Source organism: Limanda limanda, chromosome 2, assembly GCF_963576545.1.
Source record: "Limanda limanda chromosome 2, fLimLim1.1, whole genome shotgun sequence".
Lineage (NCBI taxonomy): Eukaryota > Metazoa > Chordata > Actinopteri > Pleuronectiformes > Pleuronectidae > Limanda > Limanda limanda.
This window is the reverse complement of record NC_083637.1, coordinates 11,467,715-11,490,916: the sequence shown is the minus strand read 5'-3', so window position 1 is coordinate 11,490,916 and position 23,202 is coordinate 11,467,715. Positions and strand designations below refer to the sequence as shown.

At 38.7% G+C, this 23,202-nt stretch overlaps 2 protein-coding genes across 2 annotated transcripts; both read right to left on the bottom strand.

Moving 5' to 3' along the window:
- Nucleotides 1–510: 510 nt before the first annotated feature.
- On the bottom strand, nucleotides 511–14,265 carry abcg2d (ATP binding cassette subfamily G member 2 (JR blood group)). The gene is made up of 16 exons (XM_061091752.1): nucleotides 14,148–14,265; nucleotides 10,808–11,039; nucleotides 9,648–9,707; nucleotides 9,447–9,561; nucleotides 9,118–9,270; nucleotides 8,820–8,977; nucleotides 8,360–8,511; nucleotides 8,070–8,171; nucleotides 7,268–7,524; nucleotides 4,849–4,931; nucleotides 2,916–3,005; nucleotides 2,573–2,694; nucleotides 2,299–2,453; nucleotides 2,104–2,193; nucleotides 1,698–1,810; nucleotides 511–1,528 (listed from the first exon to the last, which is right to left on the bottom strand). The coding sequence occupies exons 2-16, from the start codon at nucleotides 11,017–11,019 to the stop codon at nucleotides 1,381–1,383; spliced, it is 2,010 nt and encodes a 669-aa protein (XP_060947735.1). The 5' UTR covers nucleotides 11,020–11,039; nucleotides 14,148–14,265; the 3' UTR covers nucleotides 511–1,380.
- A 927-nt stretch (nucleotides 14,266–15,192) lies between these two features.
- Nucleotides 15,193–22,487, bottom strand: ppm1kb (protein phosphatase, Mg2+/Mn2+ dependent 1Kb). The gene is made up of 7 exons (XM_061083576.1): nucleotides 22,359–22,487; nucleotides 20,771–21,269; nucleotides 20,567–20,667; nucleotides 18,465–18,630; nucleotides 18,103–18,247; nucleotides 17,547–17,681; nucleotides 15,193–17,243 (listed from the first exon to the last, which is right to left on the bottom strand). Exons 2-7 carry the CDS (start codon nucleotides 21,238–21,240, stop codon nucleotides 17,112–17,114), a joined length of 1,149 nt encoding a protein of 382 aa, XP_060939559.1. The 5' UTR covers nucleotides 21,241–21,269; nucleotides 22,359–22,487; the 3' UTR covers nucleotides 15,193–17,111.
- Nucleotides 22,488–23,202: the final 715 nt, after the last annotated feature.

The window sequence follows — 23,202 nt, the reverse complement described above, 5'->3', positions numbered from 1 at the left end:
CAAAATGTATTTAACATTTTTTGAATATTGGGTTTAATGTAAGCTTAAACTTTTTAAGCTTTTTAAATTAACTATTTAATATGTTATGAATTTGAGGGACAATACAAAGTCTGTGATTTTCCTTCCTCCATTTAACTGTATTGAGTTTGAAGGTTCTGATTTCCTTTGAAGAAAATCCTTTTCAAACCATTATTTAAACCCAGGTAAAAACTGTTAGTTTAACAGTTATTATTCTGATGCTATTAAATTACATGGAGCTAAGAAATCAGTCAGACATTTTAGACCAGCAAAATAAAATGTGAGCAAGTTCAGTACGTTTTTAAATACATTTCTGTTTTTACAATGCATAAATCTCAACAGAATTACTGAAAGACAACAAAACACTGTTTAATTACTGCATATGAATAAAACATGTATAGGTGTTTACTTTGGAACAATAAAGAAAATTAACACTGAAAATCTATCTGATATAATTCTAGAATATCTACAATAACAAATAATGCATTTAGACTTGAGGTGAATTCACTTTGGTGTAATTTGGTAAATGTGCAAAGGCTGAATACATCAACACTACTGAGATACACAAGTACTGAATAAAGGCATCTGATTTTTTAACAATACAACAACTGTAAATATTCATAAATAATCACATTGAATAACACTGAAATAACAGAAACTTGCACCTGTTTTAGGCAAATGAGGCGATGAAACGTTAACTTGGTGGAAACAGGTTTTGTGAAAAAGACAAAGGCACATTTAAAGGAATAGTTTGACATTTTCATAAATACAATCACGCTCTTGCCGAGAGTTAGATGAAAAGATCAATAATCTCATAACTGTACTTTAAAGCTATTCGGTATTTTTATATCAACAGAGGCTCAACGGTGGACTGAGGTCAAATCAGAGCATCAAACCAAACTGGCATAAAAGTCGCCTAATATTTTGAATTCCAGTGCTTGACAAGTCCTGAGACAATCCTTTGCACATCTGTTTTACATCCACCGTTACTGAAATATAAAACAACTGCAATTACTTGAATCTTCACATGTGAGTGGAAGGCTTATATCTCACCGTGGACAGAAAAAGTTTAAGCCTATTTGTTTTCTGTTATGAATATCAGTCTCTATCCTCTGTCAATCTAAATAACACTCAGTGGAAAAGAAGAAGAATAAAGGCGACACATTTGGGGAAAATCTCCAAAAGATACAAAAAGGAGCTCAGATCATTACAACCTGAAAACCCCTCTGCTTCCAGTCTTACTGCTGAGTACAGATATGTGGTATCTCATCTAACTCTTATCCTTAGATATTTTTGTGAACTTCTCTCTGCTGGTCTGGTTTCTCAACGACAAAAATGAATCACTATTCAGACTTTAACATTCTAAGTGAATTTCTTGATGAAGCGTAGTTTCAGGTAGGCGATGAGGAGGAATACGACGGACATAACAGCCAGAGCCGTGTGGTTCTCCCACAGTCCCCAGGTGGTGTACTCGATCCCCAGGTAGTCCAGATACTGCTCTCCTGTGCACCTGAAAGAACTTTCAGTTATTTAAGGAGGAGTTTTTCAGAGAGTAATTTAATTAATGCTTGTGATGATAAAAATGTCAAATTTTGATGTGAAGATGTAGTTTAGGAGATAGAGATGGTCTAAGCCAGTTACACACAACCAACAGAATGTAGTGGGTGAGGTCTACTCACGTGAGAGCGGCTGTGCTCATGCTGCAGTTTGACGCTCCAGCCGACATGTTGGCGTCTTGTCTCACGGCCTCCTCACAGAACTTTAAACCAACAAACTCATTGATGTTCAAGGCCTGGACATAAACAACACAATGAACAACGCACAAATAATAAAGTTAATATGTCTGTACGGATGTCTGTGTCAGCCATAAAAATCCCATGAAATCCAATATTATTCAGATCTAATATTAATCAACATTTTAAGTGCTGTGTCATTTAAAACGTTATATGTTTGGACCTTGTGATGACATAATAGGAACATCAAAGATGCATTCAATAAAAAAGTAACTCTGAAACTACAAATATACAGTTACTACAAGTTTTAATGAAATTCTTCCTGTCATGCCTTCAGTAAATTGTGACTTACCGCGAGGCCGTAGCGAGGAATACTCAAGTACTTCAGCCATGCCAGCCAATCCATGATGCTGGGCAGGTTCACCAGGAGACCTGAGAAAATCTAAAAGTACCCAAAACATATTCCATACAGTCTTGGGATTATTATTACATCTTTAAAGACAGAGCATCTTGCATCTCTTTGTGTGTGCGTTGCCTCGTCTCTCACCATCATGAAGACAAAGGTGATGGTCATGAAGATGTTGGCCAGAGCCACGACGCTCTGGTCGGCCGAGATGGCCATGGTCATGGCTGTGGCTGTGTAGGCCACCAGAGTGACGGTCAGCGTGAAGATGAAAAATGCAGTGACGGTAGATTTGAGCCCTGAAACACACACACACACACACGACTATTAGAGACTGATATGTATTTTTAAATAGAGTTTCTGATCAAGTACTCAAAGATGTAAACACGAAAGAATTCCTGTTATCTGTTATTCTTACCGATCATAAAATAAACAATACAGCTGAAGACAACAGAGGTGAAGGTGCGCATGGTGACGTCCGACAGGATCTTTGACAGGAAGTAGACGGACACTCTGTAGTAACCACTGATGTACTCGTGTCTGTCAGGATGGAAATTAAACACGGACCATGAAACAACTCTGAAGACTCAAATTCATCTTGAATTGTGCACACGGGTGACCTAGTTAGTTTCATGTCTCCCTCATGGCTTTATGCATCACAGACACTTTATTATTATTATTAGTATTATGAACTGCAGTCGCGTCAACAGGCGTGTCACTGACATTTAAGTCGAAAGAATGACGAAGGACAGGTTACGTACACAAACAGTTTCCTCTCAGTGATGAAGAGCTCAGCTGCAGACACAGTGCTGAAACACTGGTTAGTGGTGATGAAGAAGAGGGCGCCCATCCTGTAAGAAACAGAGCAGTCTGGTTATATAAACTTGAGCTTCACATGTGCACTTGTATCAGGTTTTTAAAGTAGTTAGTCATAAATTTCCAGTTTCATTCATAAAATCTTGTTCCAGTTTTAAAAGACCTGGTTTTGCTACTTGGTGTAGAATATGTTGTTTAAACAAGTAAGGTCTATTTCTTTATATTAAGTTTTTTATGGGGGAGTTTTTTTGAGCCAGGGACATGGTTCCTCCATCCTGCCTGCTGAAGTGTCCTTGGGCAAGCCACTGAACTCCAAATTGCACCCGACGATGCTTTGTGTGATAGAGGGAGAGCTGCACATAGATTCCAGTGTATTGACGTGTGTGTGAATCGGTGAACCAGATTAATATAAACATTATTTTCCAAAATAAGATCAAAACCAGCAAGAGAACAAATAGAGATACATGTATTTTTTATAAATGCTGTGTACATTGAGTTCAGTTCAGTATTGGTTAACCAAACTGAGGTTTAGGGATTAGGCTCGATGCCTGAGGCCCCCACAGTTCCCTGAAACACTTCTGATTGTCTGACAAAGAGGTGATTCTGCAGGAGAGGCAGCTGAACAGATTAGAGTCCTGACTGTGGTGTGGTCCCTGTAACACCACATAGACTTCAAAGTGAACTGACTCCATTGTGGTCCTAATATCTGACCCTGCAGCCAGCGAGAAGAGGGGAGGGGGGAATAACTTGAGACACTTAAGCCGCGTAGACTGGTGTCTGCCATACTGCCTATGCATTGACCATGAATGTAATGACCTTAGGTCCTTATAGTCCACTGAAGCTTGCACAGAGAGAAAAGAGAGAGCCCATTGAGATGTGTGATGAGCTCCGCCGCAGGGCTTGTGAGTACCAGGTTGTGCCCAATAAAATATGGTAAGAGGATTAGCTGTGCCGGACCTGCTCTCACTTTTCACACTTCTCTATCAAAAGCAGCCACTGACTTTAAAGCATGATGCATGAATACACATATGCATTATATTATATAAATGAAAGCAACCTAATTACTTTAGTGGGTGTGCACATAATGTACAGACTGTAATATCGAGAACAGATTTTGCATTGTGCTTTTTAAGCATTAAGACTTATTATTAATGCTTCAAAATAAACGGATTTTTGTGAACCTCTATCAGTACAAATAAAAAAAATGTTTTCTTCTCAGGCAGATTTGGCTGCTTAGAGATGCTGACAAGAGCAAATGAGTAAACTTCAAATGTCATACTGTATGTACTTTAACACACTGATATCAGAAAAACAGCCAACAGAAACAAGTAAATAAAGTTCAGTGTTTTGGTGTATTTGTTAATTTAAATATTTTTCTTCATTATTTATATCAAAATATGCATTCAGTTCAGGACACTGAAACTTTCCCTCAAGATGAACATTATATTACATTTGTATTTTCTTTGACGTCTGGTGTCTGGGTTTAACTGCAGAAATATCACAACAGTTGGTTTTATTGTGAACTAGACGTGTGCTCAGTGAAAACATATCTCCTCCTTTGCTGAAGTCCCATCTTGCCATGTTATAGAGAGTTTTAAAAAATCCTGAATCTGCTCGTTATTTGGATCTTCTCCTAAATTTAAGGGGTTTGTCCCTGGGTCATGATCCACCACTCCATACATTTTATGGAAAAAGTTAGAAATTTTTTTAAATAATCCTGCTAACTAACAAACAAACTAGACAAATGCAGATGAACACAAAACCTCCTTTGGAGAGGTTTAAAAACATGTAACGTATATAACATTAGGATGAGTCCCTAGCTATCAGCTGATCAAAGCTCAGAGCTGTGTTCAGTGTTTATTTCATGAGTTCTCTCACCTGTTCTGGAGTCCACTCTGATCGTCTTTGATCCCGAAGAATATGGCTCCGACGATGAGGGCGAGGAAAATGTTGACTCCCAGCTGCACGGACAAAGACATGAGACTTTTAGACCAAAAAAGAAACACAGAAAGAACAAACTGTCCTGTTTGAAAAATTAGCAAATATTATCCTGCACAGGTTCAAAACTCTAAAAATGCTTGTAAGAACAAATGGGCTTTAAAAGGGTTTGCTGTTTTCTGTCACTTTTTTCATAGATACTCATCTCATTTAAATTTTCTTCATAAAGTGCTGCATGATGAACCTCATCAAAGCCACAAGCCAAAATACATGTTTCAACAGATTTGTTCTTAGTATGAACTAACTCAAAAAGTTGTCAGAAACCCTCATTTTAGTTTCACTGCTTCACAACTGCTGAAGACGTACTGGGCTTTCATGTGTTGCTGTATAAATGCTCTAAACACATAAATACAACACATTTTGTTTACAGTGCGCATGTTTATCACACATTCTGACTTTAACGCGCATGAACACATCAAAGTCGGAAAACAACAGCTTCATAACTTGGGAGGTTTAATGATTGTGAAATGTTTAACTTTAGAGGAAAATGGCAAATGTTGTTGAGTGTGAAAATAATAATAATATTAATAAACCAGAGCCTCAGATTCAGTGATACAGTTTTGCTAAACCCGCGCTGTTATGAATTCTTTTTGAAGATTGAAAATAAATCTTGTGTAAAATCCGCAGTGACAGGCAGGCCAGTGATTTGGAGGATCAGGTGTGAAGTGGACACCGCGCTCCTCCTCCTCACTGACCTCTCCAAGACAACAAGCAGACCTGCTGACGGGGGGAAGATGACAGAAAAGAGTGAGAAAAGTGATCACGACACCAGCTTTAATCCTAACAATTTACAGATTATGACAGGACTAAGCGGTTCCCAGGGTGAGGGGATAAGCTAATAAGGTTGAGCCTTTTTCACCTCATTCCCCTCATCCCCTCATGTGAAAGCGGGGCAGTGGAGGGACAGGGCATGACGCCATCATGTGATGAGAACCGGAGCGGGGCCAAGGGGCCAGATATGATATCAGTTCAGATCCCGGACCAAAGAGGCAAGAGTGGGGTCACAACAGTCACCAAAGCCGATTACGGCGCCCACGCCACATAGAGCCCCTCTTGTGGGATTATTTTGACTTATTTAGGGCCAATTAGCTGTTAATAATTCTTAAAGTGACGAGACCTCTGATGGCATTTTGCCGCCATAGGGTAACTAATGAGAGTGTTAAGTGCTGATCCTAACAAAGTGCTGTCTGTGCATCCTGTTCATGATGATAACACCACTTAAGCTCGGCTCTCTTTTGGAGTGTTTGAATGAGTCAAGGCTGATGGCTGTTCAATATCATGTTGAAACATTTGATCTAAAAGAAGATAAGAAAATAACAAGTAAATTATGGAATCCTCAGTCAGAGCTATAGACATGAAACATGGATTGGAGTCAGAGAATATATATTACAATGTAGTAATTAAGGGTAATTCAGTTAATTCTTTCCTGATATGACCTTGTAACAATTAAGAGATTTTGTAATTTGGCAAGTGAATTGAATGCATTTATTTAAAAAAATTATATAATCTGTTAGGAGATTGATTTTTCTTTCAAGTCCTGTATTGACATGGGTCGCCATGACGGCTGTCAGTCTTCCTGTCTTCCCTCTGTGTTCCCAGTGTTGTCTTTGGTTGTGAAACTGGACACGGCGGTTCTTTTTTGAACCTGAGTTTGTCTAAATATAACATGTATAGGTGATTGCTCTTGCCAAGGAGTCCACTGCTTGCACAGTGAGTCAAGAAAACACCCCTGTCTGCTAGAGCTACTCTGCACTGAGGCAGTTGACATTTGCCCATTTGCAATAATTGAGGATTGTTTTTAACCGCCTTTAACGGCCCAACTGATGACAAGTGACCAAAACTGAACCAAAGACCCAAAGAACAGAAACGGCCTTTAAAGGCCTCCTCAGACTTCAAGAGTAACATCCTCGCTGCTGTTGCCCAGGGTTTTCATTCTTTATGCCATGGTACGTTAACAGGTTCTTGCTTCGGCCACATATTTATTGTACAGACATGAAAGTGGTTTTGATTTCCTCATAAAACAATTAAAAAAAAAAATACTTTCCTGCCTTCATATTGAGGGCATTGACTATTTTCATCCCTGCTGCCGTGCAATTAACTCAAGTTTCTGCTTTAGTGTTATTTTTCCAGCTCAAAGATTGCTTAGACCCAGACAACTAAAAAAGGGGTTCTGTCCTGTGTGGTAACAAAGGCTGAAAAGTTTGGGGACACTTTGCACTTATTATTATTAATAACTGTCTGTATTATGTCCAAGTATATGCTGAGATGTGAATTCAAAGTGAGTAATGGCGATGGTTACCTGGGCAACAGATGTTTGTGGGTTCAACATGAGGTTCTGGAAGGTCCTCTGTAGCACCCATCTCAGCTGGTGGAAGAAGGAGCTGTTGTAGGTGATGGTGCGAGCCTTCGGACGTAAGATGAACTCCTTGTCCTGGACGATACGTTCCAGCTCGGCTCGTGTGTCAGTGGAGTAGCTGCAGTTCCTGTACTCCTCGATCAGGTGCTTCTCGATGCTCTGCTTGGAGCTGCTGAGCTCCTCAAAGTCCAAATCTGACCCTGCACACACAACAGGCAGAACACTGGGTTGAAGGATTTCATGTGTGGACTTCAAAATGAATACAGAGGATCCATGTCATATTCTAGGACTTCTGCAAGTTTAAATGAGTTATTATCAGAGGCTCAATTTGGCCTAGAAATATCTATTATTTGATTATGTATTAATGAACCTGTCTATAACCAACTCAAAGATATAAAGTTAGCAAAGATATAAAACTGAGAAAAAAGCAAATCCTCACATTTTATATGACAGAAAGTTTCCTCTTTTTGACTGATAAAGGTCTTAAATGACTGATTGTCACAATCAATTTTATAATCAGATCACTGTTAATTGACTTATCAACAAATATCTTCAAAGCACTAGTCTGCATAGAATAAAGGAACATCTTGACAAAAGCAAATCTGATCTTATTAGTGAAATAATCGAGTAAAATCTGCAAGGTGATGCACACATTATCTGTTTTTCCCAAAAGTTTCTAAATTGATTATATTATTGAAACCAAGGGACACCATTAAATCGTGGTTTGGTTCATATAAGGCTTTACCTTCAGAGCCGTGCACTTTGGTCAAGGTTGCACCAGTAAAGTCTCCATTAATAACATCTAGAAAGAAGTCAGCTGGGTTGTTGTGGGGCTCACAGGGATAACCTGAAACACATGTCGCAAAGATCAGTGTTTAATAACAATAACTTTTTCTATTGACTCATTTAATATAGTAACTGCACAGTCATCCACATATATTTACAAATTAAATTAAATGAAAAATCCAAAACATAGGAGAGTATGAAGACGTGTGAGTATCTGGTATTAATGATCAGCTTTAACAGTGTATTTACCAATGTTGGCGAAGTAGTCCAAAGCATTGGGAGCTGGTCCATGATAAACCATTTTACCACTAACCAGCAGAGTCAGAGTGTCAAACAGTCTGTAGATTGAGTAGCGAGGTTGGTGGATCGACATAATAATCGTTCTTCCACGATTGGCCATTCTGAAAACAGATTTAGTTTAAAAAATTAAAGCAAAACAACTAATAAATAAATAAATATCAATCCAAGGAACATTTCTTTTTACTAGAAAAATTATAAAAAGGGTTTAATGCAAGCTTCTTCAAAACGTTCAATGTTTTTGCTTAATTTTCATCCATATGATGCATGTCAGATCAATGCAGATCCCAAAACACATCTCTTTAAAAAGCTCAACACAGCATGGGAGTAGCTGAGGATTCCTCTCTGAAAACAATCTGTGTCGAAATCACAGAAAGAACTAAGAATCGACAGACCTCTGATCAGTTTTTACCTTTTCAGCAACAGTAACACGGAGTTGGCAGTGCTAGCATCCAGTCCAGTGGTCGGTTCATCCAGGAAGAGAACTGAGGGATCGATAATGAGTTCCATACCAATGTTCGTCCTCTTCCTCTCTCCTCCTGAGATCCCCCGGGTCATCTCGGTGCCCACCTGGAGACAGCGCCCGTACAGCACGAGAACAACACAGCATCAATCTGTCTGTCCGGACTCTCAGCTGGTTTATTGAAGGTCGACTCAGTCTGCCAGGTAAGAGGTGAGATGTATTAATATGGAAATGTGTGAACATTAACCTTGGAGTCGGCCACTTTGGTGAGACCCAGTTCTTGGATGAGGTGATTGACTCGAGCCTCCTTCTCACTCTGCGGCACGGAGCTGGGCAGCCGCAGAGCTGCGGAGAAACGCAGGTTCTCCCTCACGGTCAGGGTCCCCATGACCACATCTTCCTAAGGAGGGAGACAAGAGGGTCAAAGGTCGGAGGTGTAGATTTCTACTTTCCTGCGGTGATGCGTTTTTCTGAATTAATCCCATTTCAGACGTGTGAAGCAGAGAACTGCTGACCTAAAGCACAAATTCATATTTAAAGCTGTTATAAAGGAAATAATAAGTAACTCAGATGCACCTGAACCACGTAGCCTGAGAGGCACTTGAAGTTTGGAGGCTGCGGAGCTCCGTCGATGAGAACTTCTCCTGAGAGGCCTGAAGGATCCTTCCTCGCAGCCAGAATATCCAAGAAACTTTGTAAAAATTAAATAAACCAATGTTTAATAAATCTACATTTAATTATTTTTTTCCTTTTCTTCAAGATTGGTGCAGTACTTACGAAGATTTTCCACTTCCAGTAGGTCCGAGAATTGCGTTCAGGCCGGGTCTCATTATCCCACTGCAAGACAATAATACTTAACTGTATGCCACCAGTTTAACATGGACAAAAAAAAGTAAAGGGCAATATTGGGGCATATTTGAATGGTCTGCATTCATTTTCTTAATGTGTAATCTCAGATTTTTGCTTAACATAATCACTTTTATGATACAATTATGACTATTGTGACCCAAATTGGATTAATGTGATCAAATTTGGAAGCATTTAGATAATTTTCCTCTTAGCGAATTAGTTTTCTGCCTCCATAATAAATAGAATTATGCTCGTGAGAGGTATTTTGCAATTGTTCAGACGTACTTAACATTTCTTGAAAGCTGCAGATTATAAAACTCTATAATGTGTGAGACCATTGAAAGTAATTCAAAAGCAAATGGTTTGACTTCAGAACAGTGACCCTAAGGCACCAGAGAGCCTAAGAGTCAGTGATATAAAATGGAATTAAAGGACTGAATAAAAGCCTGCTGGTGGACCACGTGACAGCGTTTAATTCGTTTCCCTGGCAGACTGTTCTTTACTGCATACTGCAGAGATTATATGCAATAAACCATGCTTAATATCATATAATTAACACTGAGACAGGAAAAGGCCCAAAAAACTTGTGTGAAATGATTCATTCTTCCATGGGAAACGTCAGCTGTATTTAATACCATCAGACAGAGGCCAATGTAAGAGTCTATTCATTATTGTTCTTCTTTGGATAAGGATACAATGAGCCGATTGAACTGACATAAAAAAAAAAAAAAAAATTGTAATAAAGTTTATACTAACCGTTTCTGTTTTTGTTTCTGGAAGTAAATAAACCACAAGTCAACACATTCATTAAATATTTTGTCTTGTTGTGACAAGTCCAAATATATTAGCAATAATCTGAAATACTACAATTTTAGGTAATTTAATAGGTTTCCTACCAAACTCCTGGACTAAATGAGTCAAGAAATTAACAACTGATCAATGTATCACAGTCGAAACACAACATCTGCCTTTCTTCCACAGCTGCAGGATTTCTGTGGGTGTCTGAATTTAAGAGTGGGAGCGATAGGAAAACAGAGAAAGACACGTGCATGAAGAGGAAGAACAAGCAAACAAGTTGAGCGACTGACTTGAGGTCCACCAGGATTTCCTTGGGGCTGCTTTTCCTCTTGCAGAAGCCGCTCTTCAGCTGCACTTTGTACTGGACGTTGTGGAAGCTCACGGTGGATCCACACGGCTGCTTGCTCTGCTCCGAGAACGTGACCCCCCCCTTTGAGGTGGCCGTCCCGTTGGTGCCGATGTCTTCCAGCATTGCAACGTTGATGTGATTGGCTCTCTCCATTGTCCTCTGCGGCGAGCACCCTATCGAAAGACCGGAGAGAAACGTGTCTTTTTATGGATTAAATACACACTGTTACGATGCAAAATGATACAGATGTAGGTAGAGAAAGTGTGACAGTAAATCAATAAATCCCTGATTATTAAAACACTTTTATGAAATAAAACATCGACCCCACAGGAAAGGAAGATAATTGTCTTCTCCGTGTGTGGCAGTGGTGGAATAAGGATTCAGATTATTTACTCACGTAATTAAATAACTGCATCTGTTAAAAACCCTCTGTTACAAATTAGTCCTACTTTCAAATTCCTACCTGGGAAAAAGTGCAAAGGTATAAAAAAGGAATAGCCTTGAAGTGATATATTATTATTATTATGTATTTATACAATATTATTAGATTGTTAACAATGATGCAGTTGTATTTTATTGCTATAGCTGGTTTCTGTGAAGTGTGGCCCAATACACAACTACTAAGCACAACTGTTAGATTTATGTAGTGGAGTAAAAAGTACGATTCCCCACGAAAAAATACAGAGAAGAAAAAATATAAAGTAGCATAAAATGGAGCAAATAAAAAATTTTACTTAAGCAAAGTAGGAGAGAAGCAGTTGTAAATTGGTAAAAATATTTGATGCATAAGGATCTACGTGGATTATTGTACAACCTGAGAACAAATAAGAAACACTTCATCTGCAGAATGTGATGGCGAGTAACCTTCACCAGATGCTAGCCGCCGCACAGCTAGTTGTTTCTTTTATATCATTAATCAGTCTTAAAAGAGACAAATATTAGCTGTGAAATAAAGTCCAGATGGATAAATCTGTTATAGATCTTATTTAATTTATAATTTATATGGATAACAATAATTTTAATAATCTTAAACAACCACATCAACATCTGAGGGGGGAAAAATTACAGCCTGAGAGGAGAAGTCATACTTTTGAGGCAGGAATTCAACGGCTTCAATTTAAAGTCATCATCTCATTTACAAAAAGGCTAATGTTGGCATTTAACACAAACAGTGCGACCATAAAACACAAAGACAGCAAACTCATTATATACAAATAAAATACAATAAATCTGTATTCGTACCATAGTTTTAAAAACAAGAGGTTATATTTGGTTTGAGATCAATGTGGTTTAAATTAGCCTTCAAATATATTCCTGTGATCCCTTATTGGTTCATAAATAAAAATATATGTAAATATATAACGTCAATAAATACAAATATTCAGAAAAAAGTCTTGCAATTTCTTGTGCAGCAATTTCCATGATTCTCCTCAGGTTTGTTGTGTACACTGAGGTCTTGACCTTGTTAAGTGGGGATTTGGGGGTTTTAAAAAGCTGTTACAACGTCAGTTTCATTTTTTGAGTGCAGAGAAATACATTTAAAATTCTAAAAAAGAAATAAAAAAGAAATAAACAGAGCACATATCCACTAATATTGAAAAAAGTCCTCATCATTCATATATTTTCAATGTCTCCTTTCTTTAGATTTACAAACTTTGTCGGACAATTGTATAAAGTCAATGTTAAACTAATATGTTGTAATTTTTACTACTAAACCTTACAAAGATCTGATCCATAACATTTTTAGCAAATTCTGGCAACAAAATGTTTTCTAACCCTATTACATTTTTATTTTGGTTGCAGTAGAATTCAATGCAACAGCGAGGCTACAACTGTGTGTAAATCAGATGCTCCAGCCTCAGAGAGCAACACGAGAGAAAGAGCTACTCAACACGAGAGAAAGAGCTACTCAAATGAAAACTTCCTCTACAAACAATGAGCAGCAACAAGTCTCTGAGAATAATAAATGACAGATAAATCCAATAGTTGCAGTGACTTACCGAGCAGTGAGACTGGGGGAAGTCCTGCTGCTGCAGCCTGAACAGGCGGACTAACATCAGCTCCTGACAGCAGGGACAGGTGCCTCGCTTTTCACTGAGATCCCACCCAACCCACATGGTTTTAACCCTCACCTCTCCAGCACACATCGTGTCACTGAAGACATCACTTTGAATCGGCCTTACATGGAAGAGCAGCTGACACTTCAATTCAATAAGAACTTTAAACCTCAACCCCCGACAAAAATGGAATTAAAGGTGCCAGACATTTGAATGTTAACTGTTGGTCAACTTAAGAAAGTTTCAGAGATTTGCTAATTTAGTGTTTTTGTGCTGAAAATTCTTGGAAATAAACAGCTGCCTGGTTAACGACAACTTTCGAACACCGTTTCATGTTTTGTGAAATTGTGACTAAAAAGTGAATAAAGAAAAAGACATTTAAAATCATTCAAACCTTAACAAGGAATAAAATACCATTACAGGCAGCAAGCAGCAAGTTTTGGGAAAAGTTAAGAATGAATCTTGCAGGAACAAGTTTAAAATTGATTAAACCTCAACATGAAACCAAAATGAAGTAAAATAAAACAAAATCTAAAATGCAAACGGAGTATATATAGTATAATAAGATTAAGTCGTCTACGAATTTTGTTTGTGGACTGAAAATACACACACACACACACACACACACACACACACACACACACACACACACACACACACACACACACACACACACACACACACACACACACACACACACACACACACACACACACACACACACACACACACACACACAGTTTTTTGACGTTTGACTATTTAATTTATGATTGATATGAAATATCTGTGCAGCTTTACCCTTCTGCAGATGGAGTCACACATTCAGTTCTTCAAAAATAAATTACAACACATCTCAGTATTAATTTGTTCGATTCTGGCAGTTTCACCCAAATTTGAACACCAACCGAAATATTGACTGTTCAGACCAATCAGAAGGAAACGCTTCTTCAACTGAGTCATCGATAAATCATCGATGACTCTAAACATTCATGAAAAACAGGCATCGGATCATTTATCATCATTAATAAACAACAACAAACCTGATCATACAGTTTTTAAAAAGTTCTTTGTCAGAGAGATGTTCACGACCGGCGGCGTCTATCAGCTGCAGCTGTGCGCGCTCCCGCGAGGTGCACACGGTTCTCGGCGGGTCAACGGAACTCGGCAGAACACCAGAAGAAGAGATAAATAAATAAACCGTAGAGATAAACACAGGCGACCTACCACAGGTGTCACGGGAAAGTTGGTGTCCATGAAAGCCAACCTGCAGCGTAGTGAGCTAACTTTAGCATCTGTTGCTGTGCCTAGTTACTGCTTCTTCGTGGTAGTTTACAGTAGTTTGATTGTGGTAAGAAACTCCGCAACAAACACTGCAACACAAGTGGAGAGACTTTACTGTGGCGTCTGTGTAGCTGCAGTTCCATAGCTCACCACTGATTTGGAAGACAGGGAATAGAGTGGCGCTGTGTCGTGCTCTTCCCACTTGAAGACTCAACATTCAGCGTAGAAGAAATCTAGACTAAAGTTTTGAAGATGTTTCTGTTGTATAAACCATAGACTGTGTATACAGAAGGTAGGTATATAAAATGGGTAGGACACTGGGAGTGACTATTTTCCCATGAGCCGTGAATGCATCGCCTGCAAAATCTATATTAAGCAGAACATTTAAGAAAATTTAATTAATTAATTATATTATTTTAATTTAAGACTTTCAAGGAGCCGCAGGAAAACATGAACAAGTTGGTTTACCTGAAAAATGTCAGCCAGGCACCTTTTTAATCAATAAATAGAAATCAATGAACTTAGGGCTGTAATTGACATTAATTTTGTTTTTTTATTTACCTCCTGCGCAGAAGCGAACTGCGCACTTAATTTACATAGTTAAAGATATTGTGCAATGAATAGGTGGTTGACGTTCTGCCAAAGTAAGGAGTTAAGTATCTTGCCAAGGACACTTCACCACTCTATCCCCTGGTTGGATTACCTGATCATTCCAATGAGAAACTAACACAGGAAGAAGATGGACACATTATTTTGTGTGTGTGTGTCTGTCATTCTATGCTTTTTTTGATTCACATTTCAGAGAAAACCATTGTATTTTCTAATTTAATACATATATTTGACAGCCTTACTTAAAAGTTACTTATATATTTTTGGATTTTAGATACTAGATGATTAAACATGCTTTAAAAACCTATTGTTAGAGAATAACCCAGTAGTTTCCAACCTTGGCTTCTGACACCTTAAAAGAATCACAGTGTGGGACACATTGAGTTTTATTTGTTGTTTTTAATTGAGATGTAACGAGCCATTTAGATCAAAAATACATTAACAGTGCTTTTGAAACCATCACATTTAGTCCCACTTACAGGTCCGCAGCGACAATGATTGTATCTAAAAGGCAATGAAACAAAACACAGTAAAATAACTGATGAACACACTGTGACAGAAAGCTTCGACAGATGAGGAGGCTTTTCAGACATAAATCCAGGTTTCACTCAATGTGTGAACGAGGAGGAGGAGGGTATTTACACAACGTTTATAAGTGTTTTTTGAGGAAAAGCTGATAGCCACACAACATTTGCAAGTCTCACAGTCAGAACAAGTTACTGATAAATACGGATGCTTTCATTTGTCAAGCTGTAACAACCACAATACAAAGCAACAACCCAAAGCTGCACATTGAATCTAATGGTTTTAGTCTGTTTCGCATCAGGTAACCCAGGACAACGTATACAGCTACTCAAGTATCTGATTGTGTTTTTCACTCATGGAGGACATTTAAGCTAAACATTCAAATTGTCATACATGGCTCTCAGCTGAACAGTTATATAGCTTTGCATTAAGTGTGCTTTACTCCTGCTGAGTGACAAGTGGTGTAAAGGGTGAATTACTGATCGTAACCGAGTTACAATTTAAATGATGCCGCTTTACACAAGCACTGAAGCAGAGATCCTGTGCGTGTCAACATATTCTGATATGAGATTTAGCCAAGATATCACATAAATGTATCAGAGAACTATCAGTTTTCCAGATATACATAAATAGAATTATTTACAAAACATAATCTCTACATTTCCGTACCCTTCACACTCAACAGTGCCCTAACAAGACGGGTTTCAAATCACTACCGATAGTAAAACTTATACAAGCCTGAGCAATGTTTCAATTCCAACAAACATTACAGACTTATTAAATGCCAGGTTCAGTCACTGAGCCGTAAGCAACTCCATTCACACAGCCCACTGGCTCACCAGATTAATTTGTCCTTTAATACATTAAGGGTTTTGCTAAAACCTTCACAAGTGAGCAAATGAGCATCAATGCTCATGGGGGGTGCTTTAGGAAGCACTATAAGTACACAAAATTCAATAAGTGTTAAATCTTTTTTAGTGGGAAAGTACTTGAAAATGGGTCAAACGTTAAAATAGCAACAGTGAATTGAGTAGTTATTTCTGTTTAGTCTGATTTAGATGATTTGACCCATTGCATGGAAATTAAGCTCCAGAATCATGAGTCATTAAGAACTACTCCCTATTTTGTGTGTGGTTAAATTCCATTTGCTGCAGATTGAAAATTAAATTGGGTATTCTCGTGCAAGGGCTCTGAAAAGGCCTTTTCCTATTCTCTTGTACTCCTCTGTTAACACTGACAAATATACCAGAATTAGAGGCTTAAAAACAACTGGTGAAATCCAAATGCACCACTGTCTTAAATATGTAACTTTTCCAAGTTAAGTTATCCTTAAGATATTAAGTTGAAAACAAAAAGTGCAAACTTGGGCATTATGAACACCTAAATACACAAAATATATATCTGAATGGCAGACACACAAGAATTCTTGTCTTAAAATCTTAGCTAATGTAGACAGGCTACATATTTGCTAAGTGTCACCATTACTTCCTGTCTGCCATTCAAACGCTTCTCAACTTTTAGCACCTATAAGGTCATTGGCTTGCTAGTAGATCAAACTTGTAGAAAGAGGATGTTTATAATTTAGTGCACATTAATTCACCACCTCTTACATCACAGAGGCTAAAAATAATAATGTTACCCTAAATAAAATGTTTTAACCCATAGGTATCATGTTGGGGAAACCAAACTCCCCTTGTTTCCTCAAGGGCACCGATTGTATTGCACAGAATAATGAGGTCCGTAGACCAAAGCCTTTAGTCCGCGTCCGGCTGACTACGCCCAGCGACTGCTGGGCACGAAATTCCTGCTGAAGGAAAAACTTGGGTCCGTTTTGTCGTGCTTTCCCCATGCACCAAAGGGCACAACAATAATCGTGCTGTTGTCCTCTGATCCGTACTGAAGAGCCTGGGAGAGAAGAAAATCATAACATTTTAAAAACATTAATGTAGGCAAGTGTATTCGTAAAGTTTAATGGTTATTCGCTAGCGGAGCTCTGGGTTTGGGCTTTTGATGCCTTATCCTTCAGGACCATGATGCACAGCTCCAGAGCAGAGGTTCAATAATAAGTGCTTCTACACCATTCTGCTTTGGTGTAGGACTAACAAAAGATAATGAAAATGTTCAACTAATACTAAATTAAGTTCAATGCTAAAGTTCTAACTCTCCGTGAGGCTTAAAGCCAGAGCCAGAAAATGAAGGTAAAAGTACCTGGTCAGATATTCTCTGAGCTGCTTCTTTGGGGTCGTGGCACTCGTGGATTACGTCGCAGATTTCCTGGCTATTCATAATGAAGTTAACGCCGTCTGTGGTCAGAGCCAAGAAGGAGTCGTGGACAGGGTGCACCTGAAGGGAAAAGAAAAGATAATCAATATTGAATTTGAATATTTCATCATTCAAAATAATAATAATTTCACAAAGTATCACTGAATTATTAGATAAAAAGTTAGAAAGAGGTCAGAGGAAAACGACTAAATTCATTATGATACAATATATAGTGGACATAACTGCAGGTTAAAGGAAATGTGAAAACATTCATTATTGGCTATTTAGATGACTATGTGGAAAGATAGGAGAATATTTATAAAAACATATGTGCAGAATTAACATTTTAACAATGAAAAATAAAATGCACTTTCTGTTAATAAGGTCAATTTGTCCCTGTATATCCTGGTAAATAATTTTTGGGGTTCAAATTCCTGCATTTATTAATATTGTGAAATATTTATCTGTAGTTGAAACAACCTCTGCTTTTTTGTAAACCCACCGTCACTCTCTTGGTCTCAGGCTCAGCAATGACCCCCATATTCTTCAGGTCAAAGTCTCCAATGCTGCGTGTCATCGCCAGCCTGCCGTTGACATTTGGTTGTCCCAGACTGTTCCAGGTAATAAAACCCCCACTCTTTTTGATCCTTGAGGCCAATGCACAGGGAGACAGGAACACAACAAATGACTAAATATTGACAATATCATTAACAATATCATTCTCAGATAAATCATAGCTAATTTAGCCACAATACATCACTATAAGTGTTTGATTACTATAAATAAATTGCATAGCTTCTGTATGATAGTCCCAGAATTGAAAGAAAGATAAGAACCTTGTATAAACTGACAACATTCACGTACCTCTCTTTCTCATCCTTCCTGTCCGGAGTGTGGTCGACAGTGAGTTTAAGGGCTTTGCCCTTGCGGCACAGCATGGCGCGGCTGTCCCCCACACTGCCCACCACCAGCTCAATGCCGTCCCTCAGCAGGGCCACAGTGGCAGTGGTTCCTGAATTTATCCCAAGCACTACAGAGACATAACAAAGAAACATCAGAGGTGGAAGGAGCCGTGAAGGTCCACAAAAAAAAGTTACTGCTCACATTATTCACAGCAACCACATGTTGTATCTCACACGCTCACAGTCACGCAGTAAAGCATGAAGACATGGGTGGGAAGTTATATAGTGGACTTGACATATACAGCGAACTACAGATTACACATTAAACAATAGTCACACATGCAGGTATAACAGGGTTGCGCTCCCGAACAAAGTTTCACAGCAGAGTGAAGTCTAAGGCTGAGCCTAAAATTTATAAATAATGATAAACAAGTGGCACAATACATGTGTCCAACATTGAGCCTGATCTGCAAAAATCCACACAAATTGATTCCCTAAGATTTCATAGAAAGCTACAACTAACTTGTCTAGGTTATTTATCTAGACTCAAATCATCGCTAATCTGAAGTGATATCAAATAGATTTGATATATGGTAATAGTAATTTGTAACAGTTCTTATTAAAGCAGGAAAACAGTAAGAAGCAATTAAATCACTGGACTCAGCGAATGTGCTTTCAGTCAATTTTATGAGTGGCAAAGACACGATATTGATTAAATGGTAAATTTATATGTAACAAATTCTACATCAAATGTGATTAAGTGGATTTATCTGCAGATATCTACAGGCCTGCATCAGTCCTTTCTCAAAATTAATAAATGAGTACTTATAGGACATTTTAAACAGTGTTTCTTAATCCCATCTGCATAAGAAATGTGATGTATCTTGTGGACGGATTAGATCAATAACTGACAACCTTTATCTCATATAACTCGTCAAACTGAAGCACTGTCTCACAAGAAGCTTTGCATACACTTGGTGAGAGAAGAAAAGAAGGAAGAGAAAGAAAGAAAGAGAGAGAGAGGAGTGAGAGAAAGATAGGGAACCTTCCAGTAGTCCAGGAGTTGGACCCGCTGGACTCTCCTTCAATATCTAGTCTCTCGTCATCCACATTGGTGCCAAGGGCCTCCAGCTCTGAGCTGGGTCCGCAGCTGCCGTAGATAACATGCACACACACACACAGGCATATTGGGACATTTCACACAGCGTGGCCGGTGTATGGCCACGAAACAGGTTTACTAGCTTTGATATCATTAGATAATCTAAATCAGACATAATGCCATTTGAGAAAAGACAAGGTAACCAACTTGTTTCTACACGACTAGGGAAAACATGTAGACCACATGATTTACTGAGAGAAATGTTTTGCATTCATTTGTTTGAGGGAAACTCAAATGAACCATAGTAGCAATTTCAATGCCTATGCTAAAGACTGATATCAACTGATGGGTGACAATTAAAGGAAATCACAACACCAAGTGTGGATGTAGTAAAGTGTTTGGCCACCACTTGCCTCATTGTGTGAGTCGTTGTTGGTATAGACTCTTTAAGTCTCTAGACCTTGACTGGACCCAATCGGATGCTGGTGGAGAACATTGTTTAACCAACAGGTCTATAGCCGGGGTGGGATTTAATGACTATAAAGATAAAATAATGTGATATAATACTTAATAAAAAGTAGTGACCCCACATGCCCCCTACGGAAAGATATTTTTTATTTGTTTTAAAACAAACAGCAAACTTGGGATTTACCTTTAATTTGCCACCTTTCTGTGAATGTAGCTGCAGAACTGGAAGTAGTCAAGCATTAGTGTTTGCTCTGCATGTAGATAATGTTTATTGTTCCACAGTTATTTAGTAACTTCATGTTAAATGACAGACCTCTAACCAAAAGTGCTTGTGTCATGTCAGTTGAGAAATCCAAGGCTTCAAAAGCCTAAGTAGAATAAGTTAGTTAGGTTTTGAAAGGAGAAGGAAAAAAAGGGCTATTACATTTATATACAAGTGTGTATATACAGTATATCTACACAGTTTGTCTATGGACAAGTAACATGAAAAAACCTACCAGTTGGAGAGAATTGCAAGTGCTTTGTAAGAGCTTTGTCCACTTCGAGGAAGGCCTTCTTTAAAACTAATTCCAGATTAGATTCCTCTGACAGCAGGTCCCTAAAGCAACAGCAAACATGTTCATGTTTGTTTTGTTACTCAAGATCATGTGACAGTGACTGGTTTAGATATTTGATGAGAGCAAATTTAATGTTTTCCTTACTTTATGAATTTTTCCATGTATTTTTCACAGAAGTCAGCTGCTTCTGGTCCCCCATGCCCATCAAACACAGCAAAGTAGAGCATGTTGTCAGTCATTTGGGAGACCTGGTAGCGGTCCTCATTCTCCTTGCGTTCACCAATGAGAGAGGCACAGCCCACTTTGGTTAGGCTGACTTTGGGAATGGGCTTGCCATAGCGAATGCTGGAGGGCAGCAGGATGGGCTCATCGATACGATTGTCCCAGATGCCAAATGAATCCCAGGTAGTGGGGCGGCCACTGCCGTCGGCATCAAAGCGCGTGTTGCTGAGTCTTTGTTCTGAAGGGCTGTAAAGCTGTCGACGACTGACTGTGTACTGGAGGTGGCTGTCCTGCTGGGATGGGACTGGGACTACGAACATCTGGAAAAGACCATTGCGACCCACCCGAGGACCACTGCACCTTGCCAGGCGCGCGAGACAGGCTGCTGACATCCCCTCGACACACAAACACTGCAGAGGACCTGAACACAGAGGGAGAGGGATGTTCCAACACAGAAGAAAAAATCATTTAGTTAGACTGGATGCAGAATATTTACAAACATAATACCTAACTTGTTTGTCTTACTACGGTAGGACAAACAGAACCATGCTTCTGACAACACCCACGCTGAATTATTTGGGTTAAAGGTTTCTCCAATCTATGACCAATCATTAAAAAAGACGCTTTTGTTAACTTTGTTTCTCAAAGCAGTCGAAAGCAGATTAAGATGATGCAATCTCTTAACTTTCTTACTTAAGGCAATAAAGGAATGCAGAGTATTTCAAGTTAGACTTCTCCAGTTGATTAGAAATTCTTATTGATAAACAGGAAAATATCCAATAAATGTTTTGCTAATAAAAACCTGTTCCAGTGATATATCAGGCAGAAAATACAGAATATTCACTTGTTCGTGCCCCTATAATGTTAAGATTTTACCCTTATCTTATAACAACAAACATAACCTTTGGGTTTGGGATAGTTACTTAAATAAAGAAAACATTTAAACAACTTCACTTCGATATTTTTGGCTTTCTAACTCTTGACAAAACAGATAATTAGCAGGATTATATTTGCAGCCCAGTAGGTTTACGAGTTCACACATGTTAAAAAACAGGAGGTTAAGTCCATGACAAATCTTCTTTCTATCCCTGAACCAAACAACTGAGGAGCAGGTCTTGATTATGGAGTTTTGGAGGCATTCTGCTGATCATAACTTCATATTTTGATGATGCATTCCTGTGTGCATACTACGACTGATGCAACTCTCGGCTGTCGTGATGCTAGCTGCTAACAACAAGGCGCTGCCTAGGTGGAAACACACATGAGCCGCGCCCACGTCTCAGAAACAGCGCCTAGATGGTCCTGGTAACATATTTACCGTAGTAACGGGAAAACAACGGGACAAACGTTAAAGTCCCTGCGTTCACCTTTAGGCGGTTTTATTAGCTTTAGCTTTAGCTAGCTAGCTACGCGACAACTGCTCCTCTCGGCTGGTTAGCGACCTGTGAGTCGAGCCTTGGCCGGATCGCAGCTCGGCCTCTGGGCTGTGAAGAGTTGATAGACACGGTACCTTTAGTCTGTGATGGGTGTTAATGAGCTTTAATCCTCTTCCGGCTCCTGGAGTCTCGCTGGGAAATGAATCGACAAGCGCCTCCGTCCCGAGTCGGTCTCTCTCTCTCTCAGTGGCTCCAATTCTCAATGTTATCAAACAAGGCCGGTGTGACGTCAACGCACCAATCAGAGAGCTGGAAACGTCACGCCTCCTTTGCCGCCCCGCGTACCGCGCCGGTGATTGGTCGGGGAGACTTTGATTGACAGCCGGTTGCTCCAATCCATGAAGCGGTAATTTAGGCATGCCGCAGCCAATCAGAGGAGCGTTGGATGATGACGTAGACTGACCACCCCTGTTATCCTATATCCTAGTAAACATGGAAGAAGGAAACTAAATAATAAAGAAATAAAATAAAACTTGCAGAAAATACACTTTATAACACTTCAACAATGTGAATACAGACTGTAGATAGACAGATAGATATAGATATAGCAACAAAGCACACTGATTTCTTCACTTTTTGGTTAATATAAAATGTACGTCTAATTATAGAATGACTTATATATAGATACATGGATAGATAGATAGATAGATAGATAGATAGATAGATAGATAGATAGATAGATAGATAGATAGATAGATAGATAGATAGATAGATAGATAGATAGATAGATAGATAGATAGATAGATAGATAGATAGATAGATAGATAGATAGAAAGAAAGAAAGAAAGAAAGAAAGAAAGAAAGAAAGATAGATAGATAGATAGATAGATAGATAGATAGATAGATAGATAGATAGATAGATAGATAGATAGATAGATAGATAGATAGATAGACAGATAGATATAGATATAGCAAAAG